This window comes from Salmo trutta, unplaced genomic scaffold (genome assembly GCF_901001165.1).
Source record: "Salmo trutta unplaced genomic scaffold, fSalTru1.1, whole genome shotgun sequence".
NCBI classification, from domain to species: domain Eukaryota; kingdom Metazoa; phylum Chordata; class Actinopteri; order Salmoniformes; family Salmonidae; genus Salmo; species Salmo trutta.
Window position 1 is genome coordinate 332352 of NW_021822244.1, and position 22817 is coordinate 355168.

Sequence of the window (22817 nt, forward strand, 5' to 3'; positions counted from 1 at the left end):
AAGCACAAACCATAATCACATGACCTACACTGAAGAACAACATGTCTGCATTGTAAACAGTACTGCAAATGTGTCTCTAGAAAACAAGACTATCACATAATATTCTTCAACCAACGTTTGCCAGCGTAAGGTCAACACAGGTAAGAGAGAGAGACGTTGACAACTATCTGACGTTGCCTGACAGTGACAACGTTGAAGTAAGAGGTCAGATTGAAAGAAGGGGGAAACTTTTCTACTGTCTCCTGTTTTCAATGTTAGGATTTTGATTAATCCAAGAAGGTATTTTTGTCAGACACAGGGTAGCAATCTTTACTTGTTTTAGCGTGTTCTCTTCTCTCATTTGACTAACAAGCTTTGTACTCTTTTCTTGTGCAAAACCAAGATGATGATGCTGATGAAGAAGATGCGGACTGCTGCACGATTCAGGTCTCAGTTGTGGAGTCTGAAGATGCCTAGCCTCTGTCACAGAAGCTTTGCTGCCATCTCCACTTACAAAGCTGTCATTTTTGACATGTATGGAGTTCTCATTCCGTCTTCTGTCAAATTGGCAACAGGTATGTCATATAGGCCACACAATGTGCCACACAATGTACCACACAAGCCTTGTATAACCCAACATCAAAAATAGGCCATTACGGTAGGCCTACTTATTTCCATTCAACTCCTAATGGAGGAAAGGGCCTCAATACATAAGGGCGGCAGGGAGCCTAGTGGTTAGAGCGTTGGACTAGTGACCGAAAGGTTGCAAGATCGAATCCCTAAGCTGACAAGGTACAAATCTGTCGTTCTGCCCCTGAACAAGGCAGTTAACCCACTGTTCCCCGGTAGGCCATCATTGAAAATAAGAATTTGTTCTTAACTGACTTGCCTAGTTAAATAAAGGTTAAATAAAAAATAGACATAGAAGTCAATATAGTGCAACATAATATTCTTGGTCTCTTTTTCTCCCTAGTGTTTGAACAACAGAACAGTGTTCCTCTGGGCACGCTGGGCAGGGCCATCAGGATGGGTGGGGAGTTGAACGCGTGGAAGAGGTTCATGCGTGGAGAGATTGGGGCTGAGGAGTTTGTGGAGGCCTTCGGCAGGCAGTGCAGTGAGATAGTGAGCTTATGTATACTACATCACGACTAGCCATGTCTCTCTGTACCTACAGCCTGTACCCTATGGGCCCTGGTTAAAAGTAGTGCACTAAACTAGGGAATAGGGTGCCATTTGGGATTCAACCCACATCTTCATTCATTATCCCTCTCTGCTGCTCCACCCTCAGGCAGGATGTCCTGTTCCCATTGGCTCATTCTTGTCTGATCTGACCAGTGGGCCAATGACCAGGCCTCTACCCGTCATGATGAAGGCCATTTTGTGTGCTCGCTCCAGGGGCCTGAAGACTGCTGTCCTCAGCAACAACTTCCTCCAGCTGAACGGTGACCCCTTTCTGCCTCTGGACCACTCTCTCTTCGATGTGGTGACTAAGCATTTTATGTTTACATCTGCTACGTCCCAAATGGCACCCTATTCCCTATATAGTGCACTACTTTTGATCAGAGCCCTATGGGAGCCCTATAGGCCCTGGTTAAAAGTAGTACACTACATAGGAATAGGGTGCCATTTGGGATGCAGATATTATGGAGTAATGATAGTAAAAGTAACACAAATAGTAGCTGTGTAACAGTTAGTAGACAATACTATGTCAAATTTCAGTGTTTGAGTGCAGAAATGGCATTACAAATACAATGCAGACTTTCTCTCTCTCTCTGTCCCCATCCTGTCTCTCACCATCCCTCTTTCCCACCTCTCTCATTACTGCTGTACCCCCTAACCATTCCTCTCTCTCTCCCCCCTCCCTCCATCTCTGGTTGTAGATAGTTGAGTCGTGTAGGGAGGGCCTCAGTAAGCCAGACCCTAGGATCTACCACCTGTGTCTGAACAGACTGGGTGTCTCTGCCCATGAGGCTGTGTTTCTGGATGACCTGGAGTTAAACGTTAAGGCAGCTGTCCAGCTAGGGATGCATGCTATCAAGGTGAGTGAGCTCCATCTCTGCATTCAGAACTCCCCATACCCATGCCACTCTATCTTGGAGATTTTGTGGTGTACTGTGCAAGTGACTGCAACCTAGTGAATGATCTCGCTGTTTCATTGAGCAGTGTTTCAAGTTCTTCCCCAAGCTTCGTAGTTGTCACCAAACACTAGGGAACATAACCCACAGACTCTGACCGAGCCACTGGTGAGTGATAGATATTGTTCTCCAGGTAGGGGACCTTGCAGTGTCAGTGAAGGAGCTGGAAGGGATGCTGGGGATCCCCCTGTCAGGGTTTGTTCCTGGTCCTGACTCAGCCCCTTGGGCCACAAAGCTCCCTATGGACCGACTCACACAGTACCTGAGGAAGGCTCTCCATCTGTCTGACGAAGGTACATCTATCCATTTCTTTAAAGAAAAGAAAACCTTGCACACTACTCTTGCCAGTATAACTGTAGTTTAAAAGATTACGTATCGGCCTCTTGGCCTTTGTCAGAGCTTCGTCAGAACATATATCCATGTCAAAACTTCTGTCTAGAAATGGATAGAACTGATATTAGCTCAGTGTTGTCAGTACAAAGTCCTGTAGCCTCTAAAGGCGCTGGGGGAAGGGAGGACCAGGACATGTATGTTGATCTATGATGTCTGTTTAGAAAGCTCTCCTATATGATGGATGCGTCCCAAACGGCACCCTATTCCTAAAAAGGGCCCTTGTCAAAAGAAGTAGGAATAAGAAGCCATTTGGGACACACCTGGTGTCTCTATTTACTGTTGTTGATGCTGTCTGTCTCTATATCTGAAGCAGACCCTGTTGCTGTCCAACAACTCAGCCCCAGCCAGTCAAACTCCTTATATCACTTGACCACTGGAGGGCGCCATCTACTCCTGAGGAAACAGCAGAAGACCTCCCGAGCCATGGAGACAGAGTACAGGTTGGGTTCCTCCACACCACCTACCTAGCTGTGGGAATTAGATGGGTGTGAGATGGAAGTGATCAGCATCTGGATTGATTATACGTCTCTTCTATCTAGATCACTGTGTCTGTGTCCCAAACAGCACCATGTTCCCTATACAGTGCACCCTATGGGCCCTGGTCAACAGCTGTGCACTATAGGGAATAGAATGTCATTTGTGACACCATTTGTATTATTAAACTTTCTGTTCAGTTCCAGTTGAAAGAAGGTTTCTTCATACATCACTCTATTCTCTGTACTCCACAGGTTGTTGAAATCTCTCAATGGATCCAGCATCCCTGTTCCAGAGATCATTGATCTGTGTGAGGACCCAAGGTGAGAACGCACACTGCCTGACAGACACACACACATAAACAAGCACAGAAACATACACTCATGCACATTACATAGTTCTGGATGAGTTTTCTTTTATCCTCGTTTGTCTCTCTGTCTTCTTCCTGTATGTGATTATGTTGTCCAGTGTCCTGGGTGCTCCCTTCCTCTTGATGGAGGTCTGTCTAGGGAGGATGTTCAGTGACCACTCCCTGCCAGGCCTGACCCCTGGGGACAGGAGGGCCTTGTACCAAGCCATGCAACACACACTCTGCCAGATCCACTGTCTAGATACTAGAGCAGTCGGCCTGGAGGACTACGGCGAGCCAGGTAATTATTTTATTTAGCAAAGATGGTTTTGTGCCATTCTCTATATCTCTGTCTCTCTCTCGCTTTCCTCTCTACTTCCTCTCTCCTTCTCTTTCTTTCACTCTCTCCTTCATCTTCTCTCTCCCTTTCACCTCTGTAGTGGATTACATGGGGCTTCAGGTACAGTGGTGGACTCAGCAGTACAGGGACAGTGAGACCCAGCCCATCCCAGCCATGGAGAGACTCATACAGTGGCTTCCTCTGCACCTCCCCAAACACCAGAGAACTACGCTGATCCATGGAAGCTTCAGGTATAACACACACAGCATGTACATATTTACATAATCAGCAGTAACATTTGTATTTGAAAAGTCCTGATTAGGTGTGCATCCCACATGGCACCCTATTCCCCATATAGTGTACTAATCCCATTGATCTGGTCAAAGGTAGTGCACTATGAAGGGAAAAGGGTGCCATTTTGAACACAGCCGTGGTGAAATGAATCCAACCCAAAACCCCCTCTGGTCCATAGACTGGAGAACCTCGTGTTCCACGCAGAGAAGCCAGAGGTGGTTGCGGTGATGGACTGGGGCCGTTCCAAACTGGGTGACCCTCTAATAGACCTGACCTTCAGCTGTATGGGTCACTACCTGCCCCAGGACAACCCTCTACTGACAGGTACCATTATACCACCTAACCGTACCACTGCACCCTACCAGGCCCACAGATATAAAACTCAAATGGCACCCTATTCCCATGCGCCTTGGTCAAAAGTAGTGCACTATATAGGGTGCCATTTGGGATATAGCCTAGAAGTAGTATGCATTTACACTGAACCAAAATATAAACACAACATGTAAAGTGTTGGTCCCATGTTTCATGAGCTTGAAATAAAAGATCCCAGAAATGTTCCATACGCCCCAAAAAATGTATTTCTCTCAAATTGTGTGCACAACTTTGTTTACATTCCTGTTAGTGAGCATTTCACCTTTGCCAAGATAGTCCATCCACCTGACAGGTGTGGCATATCAAGAAGCTGATTAAACAGCATGATCATCACACAGGTGCACCTTGTGCTGGGGACAATAAAAGACCACTCTAAAATGTGCATGTGGTTAAATTATGTAAAAATAATGGTGCAACGTTAATAGATCTAATATTATTTTAGAACAAATGCGCTTTCTCCCACGTTGGATATGGTCGCTGTCTGCAGTTCTGAAACATAATCTTCAGTGCACCATAGAATTGGCACCTTTCCCTATGTTGCTATGTGCATAGTAGCAGAATGAACCAGCATATTGGGATTGAGAACAATGCCTTAAGCATCAGACGGGATTAGTTTTACTGAGGGTGGTCGGGTAATGTAATTATGTGCAATTCCAGCCAGAATAACCTGCTGTTTTTTGGTCCTCTGATAATACTAGTGCCATGCGAATCAACATCCCTGTGTTTTGAGAGAAATGTCTGAGTTTGACAAGAAAACAATAACTGATTCGAAAAATTGAACATAGCCTATATACACAACATTGTCAAAAGTATGTGGACACCGGCTCGTTGAACATCTCCTTCCAAAATCATGTCCATTAATATGGAGTTGGTCCACCCCTTGCTGCTATAACTGCCTCTACTGTTCTGGGAAGGCTTTCCACTAGATGTTGGAACATTTCTGCGGGGACTCCATTCGGCCACAAGAGCATTAGTGAGGTCGGGCGATTAGGCCTGGCTCGCAGTTGGCGTTCCAGTTCATCCCATAGGTGTTCGATGGGGTTGAGGTCAGGGCTCTGTGCAGGCCAGTCAAGTTCTTCCACACCAATCTCGACAAACCATTTCTATATGGACCTTGCTTTGTGCAGAGGGGCATTGTCATGCTGAAACAGGAAAGGGCCTTCCCAAAACTGTTGCCACAAAGTTGGAAGCACAGAATCATCTAGAAATCATCTAGTAATTGAATGCTGTAGCGTTAAGATTTCCCTTCACTGGAACTAAAGGGCCTAGCCCGAACCATGAAAAACAACCCCAGACCATTATTCCTCTTCCACCAAACTTTACAGTTGGCTCTATGCATTGGGGCAGGTAGTGTTCTCCTGGCATTCGCCAAACCCAGATTTGTCAGTCCGACTGCCAGATGGTGCAACGTTATTCATCACTCCAGCGTTTCCACTGCTCCAGAGTCCAATGGCAGCGAGCTTTACACCACTTCAACCGACGCTTGGCATTGCGCATGGTGATCTTAGGCTTGTGTGTGGCTGCTCGGCCATGGAAACGAATTTCATGAAGCTCCCGACGAACAGTTCTTGTGCTGAAGTTACTACTGAGTTCCAAACTGCCTCTGGAAGCGAGTGTTACAACCGAGGACAGACAATTGTTACACGCTTCAGCACTCGGCGGTCCCGTTCTGTGAGCCGTTGTTGATCCTAGACATTTCCACTTAACAACACTTACAGTTGACCAGGGCAGAAATGTACTTCAACTGACTTGTTGGAAAGGTGCATGCAACTGTTTTTAGTCTGCTGTAATAAAGGCTTTATGTATTTATTTTTTTGCGTTAGAACAGACTCTCTGGTACACTTATTTAGTGTTGTTTAATGTTCCAAATGGTCAGAGAAAATAATATTATTGTAATCTAACAGCACCTGTTTGGCACATAATACTCATGCAGCACTTTCTCCTATACCCTCCTTTATCTGGACCTCCAGTAGTTACCACAACTAACTCAATGTCTTCCACACATCTGACTTCCCCTTTCCCTCCTGAGCAACCAGTAAACATTCACCTGTTTCTTTTTCACGTCCTCCACATCCATTTTGCAGTCGACATAACTGTGTTCGGAGTTTGTTTATAACCAATTTATTGATGTGATTATGATAGGCTATAGGTCAGGCCGTATTGGTCACATGCATGCGATGCTTACATGTTTTACATAAACAGAGTATGGGTTGAGTGAAGAGGGAATGTTTTTCTTAAACAAATTAGGGATTTCGTTAACAATACTTTTCAGTCAGAATCAAGACAGAAACTAAATGGCTGTAATGATGTGGCAGCTTCAGCATGGACAGCGCAATAAACACTTGTGGTGCCTTTTCGCTGCAGTAGGGAGGAGAGCGAGACAACGTGCGCCAGTCACACATGCACTCGCTGTAATTTTTTTTTAACACATTGTGACCATCGGGCTCTTTCTTGAGTCATTTGTGTGTCTTTAATTATATAATCAAACAGTGTGCTTAAAGCATCAGACAAGTTCAGTGCATATGTAGTTGGTTTTATTCACATAGGGTGTGTCTGTCTATATATGGAAAAATAAGTTTAAACATTTTGACCAATCGATTGGTTGAAAGAACAGCACTATTCTCGGTCTACCAATATTTTTTTTTAGTTGGGGACAGCCCTAGTATGGACAGGCATAAGCTATGGACAGCTAACACAATTGCATTTTATCGATGGCAATTTGAATGCAGAGATACCGTGACGAGATCCTGAGGCCCATTGTAGTGCCATTTAATCCACTGCAATCACCTCATGATTCAGCATGATAGTGCACGGCCCCATGACGCAAGGATCTGTACACAATTCCTGGAAGCTGAAAATGTCCCAGTTCTTCCATGGCCTGCATACTCACCAGACATGTCACCCATTGATCATGTTTGGGATGCTGTGGATCGACTTGTACGACAGCGTGTTTCAGTTCCCGCCAATATCCAGCAACTTCCCACAGCCATTGAAGAGGAGTAGGACAACATTCCACAATCAACAGTCTGATCAACTCTATGTGAAGGAGATGTGTCGCACTGCATGAGCCAAATGGTGGTCACACCAGATACTGACTGGTTCTCTGATTCACGCCTACCTTTTTTTAAAAGGTGTCTGTGACCAACAAATGCATATCTGTATTCCCAGTCATGTGAAATCAATAGATTAGGGCCTAATTAATTGATTTAAATTGACTGATTTCCTTATATGAACTGTAACTGAAATTGTTGCATGTTGCGTTTTTATAAATTTGTTCAGTATAGTTATGATTCAATAGATCAACACAGTGGTGGTTACATTGTGTTTCCTACAGGTATATCTGACAGGGGCCTAGTCCAGCTGGGTATCCCCACTGTAGAGGAGGTGATGGGGCAGTACTGCAGCTCTATGGGTCTGGAGGAGGGAATCCCAGACTGGAACTTCTACATGGCCTTCCACCTCTTCTGCCTGGCAGCCAGCCACCAGGGGGAGAGCAAGAGTACCATTGCAGGTACCAGAACATAGACCAGAGTTTAGGATTGTGTCTCAGGCAATATCTTCAACGAGAATTAATAAAGCTTTGTAAAGGTACATCGTTTGGATCTTATAGCTTGTCAGCTATTACTTGGTCCTCTGTAGCTGTTGGAAGAGCATTACTCTTGCAACACCAGGATAGTGGGTTCGATTCCCAGGACCACTCATAGATATATATATATATATATATTTTTTTTTTTTTAAGTATCTATGCATGCATGACTAATTTGCTTTGGATAAAAGTGGCATATATTACTATTATATTATTTAGCTAGCCTAATAGTCTGTCCAGATTATATTATTACTTAGCTGGCCTAACAGTCTGTCCAGATTATATTATTATTTAGCTATCCTAGTCTGTCCAGATTATATTATTACTTAGCTGGCCTAACAGTCTGTCCAGATTATATTATTGCTTAGCTGGCCTAACAGTCTGTCCAGATTATATTATTACTTAGCTGGCCTAACAGTCTGTCCAGATGTTAACCTTACATCTGTTTTATGAACAATATGTAGTTGTAGGCTTAACTATCCCTCTTTTACAGGACAACCCGGCTCTGGGAGGTTAGCTGAGCAGGTGGCTGACCTGGCCTGGGACTTTGCCACCAAAGAGGGCTTTCGTATCTTCAACGCCATGCCCAGGGCGCCTCATGCAGGCACTTCCCCTTTAAAGGGGCAAGTAGCAGAGTGACTGCTTTGTTGTTTTTCAAATCCTGGATTGCCCCTTTTAAGACCAGATTTCAGTAGCTGAAGTGATTGGCGGCATAGAGGAAGTCGTCTGTTCTTTTTTGGTGCTTAAGTACACATTACATTACTACATTTATACCCAGGATATTGTTTTTCCAACAGGAAAAGGTCAAAAATAACTGGAGCGGGACTTTAAGGGATGTCTTAGAGAGGATGACTGCCCATCCTACCCAGACTTCCAGAGCTCAGCTGTTCATCCACTATTCCCTCCAGGAGCCCTGGGCTACTGTCTCAGCCAGAAAACGGCAGCCTTCCCTGGGCAGGATCGCCCCTGGCCGTAGATGGCCTAAAGCTGATAGGGTGTGCCTCAGAATCTTTTGCACTTGTTTTTCTCTTCCTGGCTTTTTTCTACTGATAGCAGCTGTTTCCAAGAAGGCTTTACTTGCAATAACTGTGGTTGTTTTTTTCCCAACAGAACTTCATCTCTGGACAAGAGTGTCCGCTAGATGAATACAATGTAAATGTCTACTAAGGTCTATTTCTCAGATTGTTTACATTAGTTCAAACTTTATGGAGCCTGAGGATGCTATGGTCAGCAATGCTTGTCAAGTGGTCCTGGGCTTTACTCAACCATTACTCTAATTAAATAACCCACACCAAGTATCCAGTCAGAGATGTCAGTATATTACACATCATTACATTATTGTATGACACAACCACAGTCTGTTATAACATTGTATATTCTGTCAAAATAAAGTATATCACTATTTTCTTCTACATGACTGACCAAATAGCTGTGATGTCCAATGTGGATATACATGATTTTATCAAAAGGAAATATTCCTCTAGAATTCATGATACTGTATCATATCATCCAACATTGGGTTTGGAGTGCAAAGACAAAACTATAGTTGTGAAAATATCCCTGACATTCAATGACAATTCCATTGGCATTTACTGTGTTTGACTAGTAACAAAGTAAGCATTTACATTTGTCAGGAGTCATAAAATGATGTAAAGGAAATGAAATATACAAACTAATTCACCATTAGTGAAAAATAAAACATTTGTGCAGTCAAGAAGACTATTACTATATACTCAATGTCAACCCTATCAAGGTCACTTGAGGTTGTTATCTGGTGTAACTCCCAGTATTGAGTCCTCTGCCCGTTTATGCGCCTCCATGGTAACCTGCAGCTGCCAGTATCTGAGGTAGAGCCACATCAAGCTACCATTCTTCCTCTTGTCCATTTTCGTCACGTTGAGGAGGCGATTGTTGCCTTTGGCACAGTAGCGGTCGTTCTTAAAGATATCCTTCAGGTCTCCCTCCAGATCTGTATCCGTTCCCAACGGTTCCTTCACCACCTTGAGGAGCAGGTTCTTTTCCATCTCCAGCCTATGTTCCCTGGGGAGGAGCAGGTTGCAGTAGGCCCCCTGTCTCTCTACAAGGTCCTCCTCCAGATCCTTCAGCATGGCTGAGGCCCTCTGGTGCCAGTCGCTCTCTCTGGCCAGAGCGTGTTGGAGGATGGCCCCAGCGGCGCCGGATTCTAAAAGCTTCATCTTCTCTTGCTCCAGAGCCTGGAGATTTGAAAATGAAATGTTTATTAAACACAAGATAATACAAACCTCAACCGTGGCTTCAGGGTTTAGTCTAGTGGTTAGTTCCACAGTACTGTGGTTAGAGCGATGGGCCAGTAACCGAAAGGTTGCTGGATCGAATCCCTGAGCTGACAAGGTCAAAATCAGTCGTTCTGCCCCTGAACAAGGCAGTTAACCCAGTGTTCCCCGGGCGCCGAAGACGTGGATGTTGATTAAGGCAGCCCCCTGCACCTCTCTGATTCAGAGGGGTTGGGTTAAATGCAGACACATTTCAGTTGAAGGCATTCAATTGTACAACTGACTAGGTATCCCCCTTTCCCATTTCAGTACACATGTATTGGTATACCAGTGTCTGCATGGGTTTGAATCTGACCCATCGTCCTTCTGGCACACATCTCATACCTTTCCTGTCTCTCTTTCACTGTCCCTATCTGTTCAATTTAAACATCAACAAATAACCTCAGCTTATAACAACTCCATCTTAAAAGCAACATTCCCCTCACACCTTCAAGGCCCTTACCAGGCTCCACTAGGAGTTAAAACTAAGTTAAAGATGCATTCTCAAACATTTTCATAATTTACATTTAAGTCATTTAGCAGACGCTCTTATCCAGAGCGACTTATAAATTGGTGCATTTACCTTATGATATCCAGTGGAACAACCACTTTACAATAGTGCATCTAAATCTTTGGGGGGGGGGGGGGGGGGTTAGAAGGATTACTTTATCCTATCCCAGGTATTCCTTAAAGAGGTGGGGTTTCAGGTGTCTCCGGAAGGTGGTGATTGACTCCGCTGTCCTGGCGTCGTGAGGGAGCTTGTTCCACCATAGGGGTGCCAGAGCAGCGAACAGTTTTGACAGCCAGTAGTTTTGAAAGTGTCGCTCATGAGCCAAAAGTGGTCCCCGTTTTTTGTGTACTACTTCATCCAATTGTATACTACATCATCCATTTCTTGCGACATGCTACGAATTTTGCAATTTGTATTCAATCATACGAATTTAGAAATATGTGTGATATGTTACAAATCCAATTTGTGCTATATGTTACAAATTTGCTGTGCTTAAGATCCCGGGGTGCATCTTTAAGTCAAGTCCTCCCACCTCTCGTTCCACCTGTAGCTGTTTGCGTTCCTCCATGACCTGCTGGCTCTGTGAGATGAGGGCCTGGCGGTACCCCTGGACCCTCTGCCTCTCCTTCTCCAGCTCCAACTCTAAGATGGCTGCCGCCCGCCGGTTCTCCGTCAGGGTGTCTCTGTACTTCATCTCAAGGTTGGAGGTCACGGCAGACATGTCCTGGTCGTACCGGGCCTTGACCTTTATGATCTCTGTCTGAGACTCTCTGGTCCAGATCCAGCCTGAGGATGGGAGGTTGTTTGGTTATTATAGGGCGTAGTCCTGACTAGGGCTTAAACCCAGGACCTTGTGGCTGTTGACCAAACACCTTCTCATATAACAACCCACCAACCTCCCCTCATAGAAGGTGTTGGTTCAACAGTCCCATGTTCAAGCCCTGGTTGGAACTACCCAATCACTTTTCTGCAATATTATATGTAGTGATTGTAATAATAATGTTGTAATGACAACCTATTTGGAGTAGGGCAATGCAGTGAAGTCACCACAAAAGAGTATAAGTCTTGTCAGTGTCTGTCAAAGTAAGTACAAGATTGGCCTACAAATGTTGTCTTCAGTTGTATATACACACCACATGTCATGTATAGTGAATATCCTGTCCTTATGTAACAACACTGTACTGTGCAGGAAACTTACGAAAGGCAGCCAGCCCCAGCATTGGCACCAGGAGGGCATAATTCCATTTGTTCCCGTCAGCAGCAGCACCTCCTCGTGGGTCTGGCCCCATGTTCCATCTAGGGGGGTCATTCAAGTTGTTCATGGAGGTGCCCTATTCCAGGGGAGAGTCGAATGTTTATACACGTACCTGTCACCCCCACATACATTGTTTTATCTAGCTAGCTGACTAGCGGTTGTTACATACAACCAACCTGACCATAAGGCATTACCTTGACCTAAAATGAGGAATAGTAGTTACGTTAATTAGATTTAAATAAATAGCTAGGCAAGTCAACTAGAAAATATTAGCAGGGGAAACGGTTGGTCTTATCTGATATCAAACTCCCAAACCACAACATTGGCATGCATCCCACATGACGACTGACACAGCAATGTGGCTAATGGCAGTCTCTCTTTGTTGTCATTGGAACACTTTTATGTCCATTCTTTGGCCTGAACATGAATAGCTAATTAACACCAACAAAACAAGGGCGGTTTGCTAGCACACTTGCTAGCTATCTTGCCACAGCTAACACAACAACACAGCTTTACATGGTGGTTAGCTTGCAGGCTAAAATTAACAACAGCTAACTGAGTCATTGCATTTGTGCACGGCTATTTCAGGCCCAAATAACACATTGCAAAGAAGTACAGTAGATTAATTTAAAAAATTGAGCAGACGCTCACCTTGACAAAATGTGTCTAGGTCAATGAGCTTTACATTTGTACCTGTACCTATGGGAAAGAGCATTATACAACGTTTTTACGCAAGACAATCACAAAGAGACCACTCGTGTGGTACGAGGGTGTTGTAGTCGAAGATATAGTCTCTATGTCATTACAATATTTGTGTAAAGAGAAATTGTTTATTTAAAACTCAACATTTTGTCAGTCTTAATTCATTTATTTTATCTAATGCGTGCAGAAATGGATTTAGAACTTGAAGCGTTGTCAAAAGCCATGAGCCCCCCCTTGTTTTCAAGACGTTTGAGATGGTTTCTTCCAGTGGGCGGGGCCCCAGGAAGGAATTGATTTACCTCCAGTCAGTATAGATCTGGTCTTCCTAGACAGTTACTTTCTAGCTGTTAGCAGTAAACCTGGGAATAATAAGGATGGCAAGTGTATCCAGAGTCCTGACCAAGAGGTTTTTATTAGCTAAAGCCGTGAGTTAAATAACTGTTGTTGGATAATGCATTTGTGTAGTCTGTGAAAAGTCAGTTTTGTAACTGCGACGGAGAGGGAGTGTTTCTCTCACAGCTTTCGTAACCAGCAGCAGACAGCCTTTCATAACAGTCCTCCAGACCAGACCCTTTGTTACATAACGTTAGCTGTCTGAGAGTCACTTTTTGAATATGTTACAATGTCAAAGAAAATATACCGTACTTGCTAAATTACCTATTTAGCAAGTATTTAATATCCCTATGACAGGGATATTCTTTGGGGGTTTTGAGTGTTTTTCCACCTAGATTTGATTGAATATTTTGCTGGTCCACTGTGAAATGATGATGGTTTTTGTTTTCTATGTATTTGAGAGTTAATTATATGTCTATGATCTCTACCTATTGATTTCTCATGTTATCCCCATATGAATAGCTCCCTGCAGCAGCCCGATGTAGCTCCAGGAACATCCACTTCTCCATCTATGGGAAGAAGGACAACGCCAAAGTGTCAGATGATGTGAGTTTTACACAAGCATAACACCGCCTGTTTTTCTTCTTCTTTCCTTTAAAGCAAGACACATTTTTAAATAAAGGTCTTCAAGAGACATTCTTGTTATGAAGTAATTTGTATTTACATATTGTATTTACATATCTACATACAATATGCATCGTAAAAAAAAAAAGGATTCCCTTTTATTTGGAAGATTTGCTCGCAATTTTGTTTGTTACACTGTCATATCAGCCATGTTTTTTTGTAGTTATCAATATTCACAGGAGGTCAAAGTCTGTCTGTGTGTATCCGAGTCAATATTATTCTGATCCTCAGATCTCAACCCAGTACCCGGTAGTGGATCATGAGTTTGATGCGGTGGTGGTAGGGGCTGGGGGAGCAGGTCTGAGAGCTGCTTTTGGTCTGTCTGAGGCTGGCTTCAACACGGCCTGTGTCACCAAGCTGTTCCCTACTAGGTCTCACACTGTGGCAGCACAGGTAGGCCTATGCATATTTAGGGGTGAATACCTAACTTCAGTCTCCCATTGACATCAATGCATCAAGGGATTCGTACCTCATTTCATTTTTTTCATATTTTACTAGTCGGAGGGAATTGGGGTTTGGCTTGGGAGTAGTTGGGTAGCTTCTCAACAATCACCTGTAGTTGAAGTGCATGTGAAGAGCAATTACTATCATTACAGTACTACTGTGATGAATGAATAGAAATGCACTTTATTCATTTACTGTTCTACATTTGTGTCCTATCCTAAAGTCATAATGAACTGTTGAATTCATTTGTGTTGATTTTGTCCAATCCAGGGTGGGATCAATGCAGCCCTGGGTAACATGGAGGGAGATGATTGGAGGTGGCACTTCTATGACACAGTGAAGGGATCTGATTGGCTAGGGGACCAGGATGCTATCCACTACATGACAGAGCAGGCCCCAGCTGCCGTGGTGGAGGTGAGAGATAATTAGTGCACTACATTTTGAACATTATATAGGGTGCAATTTCAGACACAGATCCTGGTGTTTTAGTCTGTTTTTCCCCAAAGACATAAAATAAAGTGCTGGAATATGTGTAACGTCTGTTTCCAACTCACACTGTCAAAACACGTAGAAACCTGAACGCAGGTCACTTTCCAGCTCACACTCTCAAACACATAGATCCCCCCTGAACGCAGCTCACTTTCCAGCCCACTTTCCAGCTCACACTCTCAAACACATAGATCCCCTGAACGCAGCTCACTTTCCAGATCCCAATCACCTGAATTCTGATCACCTGTTCACACACCTGTATGTCATTATCACACACTATTTAGTTCAGTTCTTTGCACCCCATCATTGTGAGGTATTGTTTGTTTTGTGACACTCTCCTATTCGGAGCTCTGTTTTTCCTGTAATTTACTCCTCCCGACTCCTCCCGTGTGTATAATAGTTTTTGCCTGCCTCACTAATGACGCCTTTTGCCTATTCCCTGCCTGTACTTTAGCCTATCGGATTTCCTGTTATCAACCTATTGCCTGATCTCCCGGACGACGTTACTAGCCTTTTCCCGGCCTGTACTGCTGCCTTTTTGGACCCCCTGTGTATGACCTTCTGCCTGCCCCTGGACCCAGCTACCTGCCTCCTCCTGTGGTCCTTTACAATAAACACCTGCTGCACCCTGCGCTTGAAACCATCTCGTGTTCATGACAATATGGTTGTATCACATTGTTCTTTATGTCCCCCGCTAGCTGGAGAACTTTGGAATGCCCTTCAGTCGGACAGAGGATGGGAAGATCTATCAGAGGGCCTTCGGGGGTCAGAGCCTGAAGTTTGGAAAGGGAGGCCAAGCACACCGATGCTGCTGTGTAGCTGACAGGACTGGACACTCCCTTCTTCACACATTGTATGGACGGGTATGTTTAATGTTACCATGAGACAGTTACCAGACTCGCTTTATTAAACATGTCCTCTAGTTTGGTTGGATCGTTGACTGATTTTTATTTGACAGTTAAAACACAGTACATAGATTTTTAAAAACTTGACAGAAATAACACAAAGTCATTGACTTATTTCCATTGTGGTCCCTAAGGTGAATGGTACAAAAACATGTCAAGGCCAATGTGTGGTAGTTGAACAGTAAAAGCTGGAAACAGAGCTGAGGCACGGGTTTAGTTTACATTAACGAGTCTGGCTTCAGTCTGAGACCTTGCATACATTGACTGTTATTTATACAACCATGTACCTTTTTTGATTTTCAATGTCCCATTAATTGTTCTTCTCCAGTCCTTAAGGTATGATACCAGCTACTTTGTGGAGTACTTTGCCCTGGACCTGCTGATGGAGGATGGTGAATGCAGAGGAGTGATCGCTCTCTGTATGGAGGATGGATCCATCCACCGCTTTAGATCCAACAACACTGTCATCGCTACTGGGTATGCTTGTTCATGTCCCAGAGCCTTTCATACTTCTCCTGTCCCTCAGAATGAAGCTCTGTAATGTCCTGACAATCGCTTTGAGTCAGTAGGATTATACATCGCAAATGTCTACACCAGTAGCAACCTCCTTATATCCATTATCTCTCTTTGTATGTGTAGTGGTTATGGCCGTACCTACTTCAGCTGTACCTCAGCCCACACCAGCACCGGGGATGGCAACGCCATGGTAACCAGAGCTGGCCTACCATGCCAGGACCTGGAGTTTGTACAGTTCCACCCCACCGGTAAGAACCACAGCCACTAACTATACTGTAACTATACTGTAACTATACTGTAACTGGTAAGAACCACAGCCACTAACTATACTGTAACTATACTGTAACCGGTAAGAACCACAGCCTGTAACTATACTGTAACTATACTGTAACTATACTGTAACCGGTAAGAACCACAGCCACTAACTATACTGTAACTGGTAAGAACCACAGCCTGTAACTATACTGTAACTATACTGTAACTATACTGTAACTGGTAAGAACCACAGCCACTAACTATACTGTAACTGGTAAGAACCCCAGCCAGTAACTATACTGTAACTATACTGTAACTATACTGTAACTGGTAAGAACCACAGCCACTAACTCTACTGTAACTATACTGTAACTATACTGTAACTGGTAAGAACCCCAGCCACTAACTCTACTGTAACTATACTGTAACTATACTGTAACCGGTAAGAACCACAGCCACTAACTATACTGTAACTATACTGTAACTGGTAAGAACCACAGCCAGTAACTATACTGTAACTATACTGTAACTATACTGTAACTGGTAAGAACCACAGCCACTAACTATACTGTAACTATACTGTAACTATACTGTAACTGGTAAGAACCACAGCCACTAACTATACTGTAACTATACTGTAACTGGTAAGAACCACAGCCAGTAACTATACTGTAACTATACTGTAACTATACTGTAACTGGTAAGAACCACAGCCACTAACTATACTGTAACTATACTGTAACTATACTGTAACTGGTAAGAACTACAGCCAGTAACTATACTGTAACTATACTGTAACTATACTGTAACTATACTGTAACTGGTAAGAACCACAGCCACTAACTATACTGTAACTATACTGTAACTATACTGTAACCGGTAAGAACCACAGCCACTAACTATACTGTAACTATACTGTAACTATACTGTAACTATACTGTAACTGGTAAGAACCACAGCCAGTAACTATACTGTAACTATACTGTAACTATACTGTAACTGGTAAGAACCACAGCCAGTAACTATACTGTAACTATACTGTAACTATACTGTAACTAGTAAGGAGATCCATGGCCACTCCCCACTTATGAAATCCATATTTACTGTAAGGATTTGTTTTAAGGTCAACTGACTGACCTTTCATTACGTAAATGCAAAGGTCATCAGTGTATATTTGACCTGAGGTGACACCTGACACCATAGCTGTGATGTAACCCTGTCAGGTATCTATGGTGCCGGCTGCCTCATCACTGAGGGTTGCCGTGGCGAGGGAGGGATCCTCATCAACAGTGAAGGAGAGCGCTTTATGGAACGCTACGCTCCCAACGCCAAAGATCTGGCCTCCCGGGATGTGGTGTCACGCTCCATGACCATTGAGATCCGCGAGGGAAGGTATGATAATCAACAATACTGAATATTAGAAAGAGGAGGAAGGGAGGCGCTACTAAGGTACACAATAGTAAATGTTGGTAGACAGAAGGTGCTCTTTGGTAAAAGGGTTGAGTTGGTCTTCAAAAAGAAAGGAGGACCAAGGCACTCTTCATATAATTGATTAAAATGCCTTTATTAGTATGGCATGTTCAATAGAAACAATGTTTTTAAAAATCCGACGCGATTTGGCTGCATGGCCTTCGTCAGGGAGTACTCCCTGACGAAGGCCATGCAGCCAAATCGCGTCGGATTTTTAAAAACATTGTTTCTATTGAACATGCCATACTAATAAAGGCATTTTAATCAATTATATGAAGAGTGCCTTGGTCCTCCTTTCTTTTTAATACTGAATATTGATTTAATTACAAATTTCACTCCACCAGTAGTATCTGACTCAATCCCTAACCCCCTTAATAGCATTCATTCTTGGAGATGGAAGTAAAAATGTCATTGGAATTTGAGGCCACAACTTGAAATTGGCACTAAAATATATGATTCGACCTGAAATACTCTCTTGCACAGAAAGACACTCTCTCGCACAGAAAGACACTCTCTCGCACAGAAAGACACTCTCTCGCACAGAAAGACACTCTCTCGCACAGAAAGACACTCTCTCGCACAGAAAGACACTCTCTCGCACAGAAAGACACTCTCTCGCACAGAAAGACTCTATCGCACAGAAAGACTCTCTCGCACAGAAAGACTCTCACAGAAGCCTTTTTTCATTTCCAGGGGTTGTGGTCCAGAAAAGGACCATGTGTACCTGCAGTTGCATCACCTGCCCCCCCAGCAGCTGGCCACCCGCCTGCCTGGTATCTCTGAGACCGCCATGATCTTCGCTGGGGTTGACGTCACCAAAGAGCCCATCCCTGTCCTGCCCACCGTCCACTACAACATGGGAGGAATCCCCACCAACTATAAGGGACAGGTAGATTAGAACATTCTTTACAATTCTCACTGTTAGTTTGGGGGATTTGTCTCCGTAAGGGATTGTGATCACTATGGCTGGGTAAGATAGATAGATTGATTAGTTGACAACATTTATTGTCCTTCAAGAAAGTTCACATCAATCAATCAGTCTTACCCAGAATTAGATAGATATTATTTGACTCTAGACCGACCTGTAACGGTCTTGGTCATCTCCCTCTTAGGTCATAACTCATCCAGATGGGGAGGACAAGGTGGTGCCAGGGCTGTATGCCTGTGGTGAGGCTGCCTGTGCCAGTGTCCACGGTGCCAACCGGCTGGGTGCCAACTCCCTGCTGGATCTGGTGGTGTTTGGCAGAGCATGTGCCCTCACCATCGCTGACACCTGCACTCCAGGTAAGCAGGCTCTTCACATTATGACTGATTGGTTAGATCATTGGTTGATTTCTTGATCTTTTATCAGTCATGTTAAAAAACAAATGGCTAATAATGCTTTAATATAATTTGAGTTTGACTTTCTCTTTTTGACATTCTAGGTGAGAAGCTTTCCCCACTGAAGCCCAGTGCTGGAGAGGAGTCTGTGGCCAACCTGGACAAGATCCGGTTTGCTGACGGGAACACCAGAACCTCTGAGATCAGACTCAACATGCAGAGAGTGAGGAATACATGTTGACTAAAAGGTTTTCTGTTGAAATGTATTGGCATCTGTATCCAGTCTAGTGTATTTAACTAGGCAGTGGTACACATAGAGCAAGGCTCCCCAACCCTGTTCCTGGAGAGATACCCTCCTGTAGGTTTTAACTCCAACCCTGTTCCTAGAGAGCTACCCTCCTGTAGGTTTTAACTCCAACCCTGTTCCTAGAGAGCTACCCTCCTGTAGGTTTTCATTACAACCCTGTTCCTAGAGAGCTACCCTCCTGTAGGTTTTAATTCCAACCCTGTTCCTGGAGAGCTACCCTCCTATAGGTTTTAACTCCAACCCTGTTCCTGGAGAGCTACCCTCCTGTAGGTTTTAATTCCAACCTTGTTCCTGGAGAGCTACCCTCCTGTAGGTTTTCACTCCAACCCCAGTTGTAACTGACCAGATTCAGCTTATCAACCAGCTAATTTTTAGAATCAGATGTGCTAGATTAGGGTTGGAGTGAACCTACAGGAGGGTAGCTCTCTAGGAACAGGGTTGGAATTAAAACCTACAGGAGGGTAGCTCTCCAGGAACAAGGTTGGAATTAAAACCTACAGGAGGGTAGCTCTCCAGGAACAGGGTTGGAATTAAAACCTACAGGAGGGTAGCTCTCCAGGAACAGGGTTGGAGTTAAAACCTACAGGAGGGTAGCTCTCTAGGAACAGGGTTGGAGTTAAAACCTACAGGAGGGTAGCTCTCCAGGAACAGGGTTGGAGTTAAAACCTACAGGAGGGTAGCTCTCTAGGAACAGGGTTGGAGTTAAAACCTACAGGAGGGTAGCTCTCCAGGAACAGGGTTGGAGTTAAAACCTACAGGAGGGTAGCTCTCTAGGAACAGGGTTGGAGTTAAAACCTACAGGAGGGTAGCTCTCCAGGAACAGGGTTGGAGTTAAAACCTACAGGAGGGTATCTCTCCAGGAACAGGGTTGGAGTTAAAACCTACAGGAGGGTAGCTCTCCAGGAACAGGGTTGGAGTTAAAACCTACAGGAGGGTAGCTCTCCAGGAACAGGGTTGGAGTTAAAACCTACAGGAGGGTAGCTCTCCAGGAACAGGGTTGGAGTTAAAACCTACAGGAGGGTAGCTCTCCAGGAACAGGGTTGGAGTTAAAACCTACAGGAGAGTATCTCTCCAGGAACAGAGTTGGACAGTCCTGACATAGATGTTTCATTTGTCATGTCTGAGCTCTTTCAAACAAATCTTCTCTTTTTGTCTCTGTCTCCAGACGATGCAGAACCATGCAGCAGTGTTCCGTACCGGCGACGTTCTGAAGGAGGGATGTGACAAGATGGACGCCATCTACCAGACCATGGAGGACATCAAGACATTCGACCGTGGTCAGTAGTTTACCTCAAATTAATATTCAGAGTTGATCTCACTTAGATGTGTTGACTTTATGTTGTTATCATATCTCTTGATTCAGTCGTTTTCGGTGAGATTTAGGACAGTTTTACCCATAGCTGTAGGAAGTAGAGGTCCTGAGGGTGCTGCAGCACCCCCTGAAAAAAAACATGTAAAAATAAAATATATATTGTTCACAAAAGTAGTGTTCTGGGCCTTTTCTAGTCCTATATTTGCAGACCGATATAAACATTTAAAAAAATCACCCCTGTCTGCAAAGAAATCTCAACAGCTCCACACCAAAGCTACTGTTCTTCCTGCATCTATGGATTTACCAGACATAGATTAAAACACTTCTCCTGGACTCAGGACCGTCAGACCACAGGATTGGTGTTGGTTGTTCTAACTAACGTTTCCCTCCCGTTCGGTCAGGTATGGTGTGGAACACTGACCTGGTCGAGTCTCTGGAGCTGCAGAACCTGATGCTGAACGCGGTCCAGACTATCCACTCTGCCGAGGCCCGCAAGGAGAGCAGGGGAGCACACGCCCGGGAGGACTATACGGTGAGAGGAGGATGGATTCTCACCTGGTTAAATAAGATGAGGAGACCACTCTCCAACCAGCCACTCAAATGAAGTGATCTGCAACTCAGGGCCTCAAAGCTGCACTACACATCTCCCAATTGTAGCGATACAGGGATTGATTGGCTGGTTGATTTATAGATTAATTGGTTAATTGATTTGTTGAATGTCCGGTTGGTTGGTTGGTTGGTTAATTGATAGGCAGGGGACTTAAATGTGACTTTGTGTGTTCCAGGACCGTATGGATGAGCTGGACTATGCCAGGCCTCTGGCAGGACAGGAGAGGAAGCCTTTCCAACAGCATTGGAGAAAACACACCATGTCCACTGTGGATCCTAAGACTGGCAAGGTAAAACAACTACCACGACTCCTGTCTGTGTGTCTGATGGAAACACATAGGGACAATCTTCCCTGAACAGAATCGAGCCTGTCTGGACTAAAAAGCATGCTCTTGATCGAACATACTGTTTAGTCCAGAAATAGGTTTTTGGAGGGAGAAAGACAAATGAGTGACTGATCTGTTATTAGGAGTGGGATCTGTTATTAGGAGTGGGATCTGTTATTAGGAGTGGGATCTGTTATTAGGAGTGGGATCTGTTATTAGGAGTGGGATCTGTTATTAGGAGTCGGATCTGTTATTAGGAGTCTGATCTGTTATTAGGAGACTGATCCCTGTCATGTTCCAGGTAACTCTGGAGTACCGACCAGTGATTGACACCTCTCTGGACCAGGAGGAATGTTCAGCCATCCCTCCAGCCATCCGCTCCTATTAAGACTATCTCAACAGGAACACTCTTATTTATTATTGCCAGTCTGTCCGCTTCCAGCAAAACCCACCTAGGATCCATTTCACTGTATGACCTTCACTCTGTGTGAGGGAGCACTGTAGATAGGGAATTATTGCTTTCTCACATGCAGTTTGACTTTCAACCCACATTGTGCAAGCAAATGAATTAAGGTATTGTGATTGAAGTTTGTAAATATAGAACTGTTTTATAATTGTCTGTTGTCATATGAAGTTGTAGAGTAGTTCCCTATAGGTATATAGTTACCTAAATACTCCCATTCCATGTGGCCTTTATTATCCGCTGAGACCATAATATTAGGACTCTAAATGGAATATTGTGTAATGGTTGTAGTTCAGAGTGCTAAGACATCCTATTTCCTGTAGATGTCCCTTCAGCATCATTAACACACAGTCTTTAGTGATTATCCTTTCAGGATAAATTCATGTGTACAACTGGCGTGTGAACAGCAATATTTTTGATTTCACTCTGCTTGCTACAGGTTATGCACTTTATGGCAATATTTTAAAATATACTCAACCATAGTTGTCTTTGTGCTATTTGCTGGTGGAATATAGTGAACATTAAGACAATTAGGATGGGTAAAATAAATGAAATACTATGTATGTTACCAATAATGAATTTGTCTTTGCTTTGTTCTTATGTTCTGTGTATTATTTAAAATGTGTCATTAAAATTTAAATCATTAAATCAACTCTAGTCAACTTTATTTTCTATTCATTTGACTGTTTGACCATTTCATTCA

The 22817-nt window shown here is 43.9% G+C and overlaps 3 protein-coding genes across 6 annotated transcripts; 2 read left to right on the forward strand and 1 right to left on the reverse strand.

Annotated features, from left to right (window-relative positions):
* Positions 1–10: 10 nt before the first annotated feature.
* On the forward strand, positions 11–9332 carry LOC115181384 (acyl-CoA dehydrogenase family member 10-like). Of its 4 annotated transcripts, none has more exons than XM_029743315.1 (13): positions 11–197; positions 383–554; positions 953–1101; positions 1268–1462; positions 1860–2018; positions 2248–2407; positions 2818–2947; positions 3236–3304; positions 3450–3631; positions 3771–3921; positions 4143–4288; positions 7671–7847; positions 8416–9332. In XM_029743315.1, the coding sequence occupies exons 2-13, from the start codon at positions 383–385 to the stop codon at positions 8559–8561; spliced, it is 1836 nt and encodes a 611-aa protein (XP_029599175.1). In that variant the 5' UTR covers positions 11–197; the 3' UTR covers positions 8562–9332. The 4 variants fall into 4 exon arrangements, with proteins under 4 accessions (XP_029599175.1, XP_029599174.1, XP_029599176.1 ...); XM_029743314.1 differs by having other exon boundaries at positions 11–140; XM_029743316.1 differs by having other exon boundaries at positions 11–140; positions 2821–2947.
* LOC115181387 (coiled-coil domain-containing protein 127-like) lies at positions 9224–12744 on the reverse strand. The gene is made up of 4 exons (XM_029743321.1): positions 12631–12744; positions 11923–12055; positions 11257–11510; positions 9224–10135 (listed from the first exon to the last, which is right to left on the reverse strand). Exons 2-4 carry the CDS (start codon positions 12044–12046, stop codon positions 9677–9679), a joined length of 837 nt encoding a protein of 278 aa, XP_029599181.1. The 5' UTR covers positions 12047–12055; positions 12631–12744; the 3' UTR covers positions 9224–9676.
* Positions 12745–12951: 207 nt separating this feature from the next.
* LOC115181380 (succinate dehydrogenase [ubiquinone] flavoprotein subunit, mitochondrial) lies at positions 12952–22766 on the forward strand. The gene is made up of 15 exons (XM_029743304.1): positions 12952–13106; positions 13537–13620; positions 13930–14091; positions 14413–14556; positions 15330–15494; positions 15865–16013; positions 16176–16300; positions 17531–17699; positions 18471–18666; positions 18890–19061; positions 19202–19320; positions 20570–20681; positions 21118–21248; positions 21502–21615; positions 21953–22766. The coding sequence occupies exons 1-15, from the start codon at positions 13056–13058 to the stop codon at positions 22037–22039; spliced, it is 1980 nt and encodes a 659-aa protein (XP_029599164.1). The 5' UTR covers positions 12952–13055; the 3' UTR covers positions 22040–22766.
* Positions 22767–22817: the final 51 nt, after the last annotated feature.

Bases quoted from the DNA above. Each gene is read 5' to 3' on its own strand.
- LOC115181384 (XM_029743315.1), top strand. From the start codon at position 383: ATGATGATGCTGATGAAGAAGATGCGGACTGCTGCACGATTCAGGTCT. The intron at 1,463-1,859 runs GTGACTAAGCAT...CTCTGGTTGTAG, and splicing joins ACCACTCTCTCTTCGATGTG to ATAGTTGAGTCGTGTAGGGA. The intron at 4,289-7,670 runs GTACCATTATAC...TGTTTCCTACAG, and splicing joins GGACAACCCTCTACTGACAG to GTATATCTGACAGGGGCCTA.
- LOC115181387 (XM_029743321.1), bottom strand. From the start codon at position 12,046: ATGAACAACTTGAATGACCCCCCTAGATGGAACATGGGGCCAGACCCA. The intron at 11,511-11,922 runs GTAAGTTTCCTG...TCCCATCCTCAG, and splicing joins GCTGGGGCTGGCTGCCTTTC to GCTGGATCTGGACCAGAGAG. The intron at 10,136-11,256 runs GTGGGAGGACTT...TCAAATCTCCAG, and splicing joins AGCTACAGGTGGAACGAGAG to GCTCTGGAGCAAGAGAAGAT.
- LOC115181380 (XM_029743304.1), top strand. From the start codon at position 13,056: ATGGCAAGTGTATCCAGAGTCCTGACCAAGAGGTTTTTATTAGCTAAA. The intron at 16,014-16,175 runs GTATGCTTGTTC...TTGTATGTGTAG, and splicing joins AACACTGTCATCGCTACTGG to TGGTTATGGCCGTACCTACT. The intron at 19,321-20,569 runs GTGAGGAATACA...CTCTGTCTCCAG, and splicing joins TCAGACTCAACATGCAGAGA to ACGATGCAGAACCATGCAGC.